The sequence below is a fragment of the Brassica oleracea genome, chromosome C4 (assembly GCF_000695525.1).
Source record: "Brassica oleracea var. oleracea cultivar TO1000 chromosome C4, BOL, whole genome shotgun sequence".
NCBI lineage: Eukaryota > Viridiplantae > Streptophyta > Magnoliopsida > Brassicales > Brassicaceae > Brassica > Brassica oleracea.
In genome coordinates, this window is record NC_027751.1 from 35,475,469 (window position 1) to 35,477,378 (window position 1,910).

At 37.3% G+C, this 1,910-nt stretch overlaps 1 protein-coding gene across 1 annotated transcript; it reads right to left on the minus strand.

Moving 5' to 3' along the window:
- Positions 1–304: 304 nt before the first annotated feature.
- LOC106339815 lies at positions 305–1,605 on the minus strand. Its single transcript, XM_013778690.1, has 4 exons — positions 1,387–1,605; positions 1,069–1,312; positions 918–970; positions 305–667 (listed from the first exon to the last, which is right to left on the minus strand). Exons 1-4 carry the CDS (start codon positions 1,420–1,422, stop codon positions 485–487), a joined length of 516 nt encoding a protein of 171 aa, XP_013634144.1. The 5' UTR covers positions 1,423–1,605; the 3' UTR covers positions 305–484.
- Positions 1,606–1,910: the final 305 nt, after the last annotated feature.

Below are 1,910 nucleotides of genomic sequence, written 5' to 3' on the forward strand. Positions count from 1 at the left end.
ATATAATAAGAGAGGAAAATTCACAAGCCTAAGAATCTGATATTCTTAACATTCCATCTTCTGCATCTTGTGACCACCATATACAAAGACATAAGCACAAAACTTTATGTGACCTAAATAATTGAAATTGCAGCTAAACGGAAATTATGTATTGCGATTATGTACACAGGTTGATTGGAAGACTATGAGAAGTATTTGCGCGTAGATCGTTTTAGATTTCCAGACATTTCTCGAATGTAAATGTTGAAATTCACAAGAAGTTAACTACCAAGAAATTCACAAGAAGTTAATTACCAAGCAAATAAGAATCATCAATCACTGTATTAATTTACAACCATGTCCATAATTAACAAGATAAACATTATTCCCAAAACTGATGGGCTCTTCACGGGATGTTCTATAAATGGGTCCCTTGATAGAAATGACTAACAGCCTTAACTACTAAAACATCACAAAATGTCTGTGCTTGGAAAAGTGTCAACTGTTACATGGAAGGATTGGTAAAGAGTAAAATCAGTCTAGGAAGGTTCTCAAGAGCTACGGTGAAGAGACCACCAAGTATAAACATTAAAACAAATGCAAACATTATCCTCCCAATGTATTTCAGACTTTGATCTCCTTCAAATTCTGCTTTCATAGCTTTTGCAGGCTTGGAATCTTTGGAACCCTGCAAAGCAAACCCGTACAATGCTGAAGCATAACTATACAATAAGGGATTGCAATTTGGAAAACACAAGAAAATAGCAAATAAGATCTTAGGTATTATGGTTGAGAGAGTTGAAGATTCTCTAAAACTAACCCTTGGTCCTTTGGTTAATACCTCTCCTCTGATTCTTTGTAACTCAGTTTGGTAAGAAGGTGAAAAAGATGATTCTCTACTCTAACAGAACAAATTGTTCACTAGGTAAGATACATACCGTTGATAACACAGAAGGAAACTGTCTCTGAAAAGGGCCCTCTTTATCAGTTCCTGCATCAAAAGATAGAGAACTATTATTAGCAACAGTTCAGTCTGAGAAGCAATTTGTAGACAAAGAGCAGACACATGTTTCTGGAATCTGAAATTACCAGGCAAATCAGAATCGGCAATCACTGTCTTAAGCCTCCAACCATGTCCGTAACTCACAAGAGAAGCACCATCACCGAAACTGATAGGCTCTTCACCTTCCTTTGCCGCTTCGATGTAAAGTGCTTTGGATTTGGATTTGGAGGAACCAAGTTTCCGATTGATGACGGAGACAGCGAAGTCGGCCTTGGTCCCAGCTGTGAATCGGTAGTCTTTGCCGGATATTTCACAAAACACCTCCACAAACTAATATATATTTACACAATCAGCAATTGGCTTTTGGAATTGACACAGAATCTAAGAGAAAGGTCACCACTTACGGGCGGTGGCGAGGGGGTATCTTCCGCCATTGACATATCCAGAAGAGGCCAAATCTGATCGGGGGAAGAGAGGAATCGTAGACGTCAGGTTGCGAGGAGTAAGAAGAATCTCCAGGAAAAACCGAAAGATTCAACAACTTAGGAGAGATCTTGGGCTGGGAATTCTGTGTGTGTGTGTGTTTGGGATTCAATCTCCAAGATGGAGAGTCAACTTAGATAACCGAAATTATTATTATTTTTTTGATATTTTTTATCAACGAGATAACCGAAATTATTTAGCACCAGATAACCGAATTTCTATTTCACTTTTCTCTCTTTTTAATTGTGGATTCCCCAATCCCACTACCACTTGAGTCCTTTGACAACAATCATTCAAAATACTTCTTTTTGTTATTAAAAAAACTGGAATTTTATTATATCGCAGGAATTTAAATAAGGGAAAATTTTATACCCGTAGATAGGAGATAACACTGATAACAATAGAGAATTTGTTATTAAGAAGGAGAAGAGATGGTGTAATCGTG

What these genes read in the sequence shown, in the direction of transcription:
- LOC106339815 (XM_013778690.1), bottom strand. Translation starts at nt 1,422, where the DNA reads ATGTCAATGGCGGAAGATACCCCCTCGCCACCGCCC. An exon ending in TGCCGATTCTGATTTGCCTG is followed by an intron (nt 971 to 1,068) that starts GTAATTTCAGAT and finishes CTTTTGATGCAG; the next exon opens with GAACTGATAAAGAGGGCCCT. An exon ending in TTCCTTCTGTGTTATCAACG is followed by an intron (nt 668 to 917) that starts GTATGTATCTTA and finishes TTTGCTTTGCAG; the next exon opens with GGTTCCAAAGATTCCAAGCC.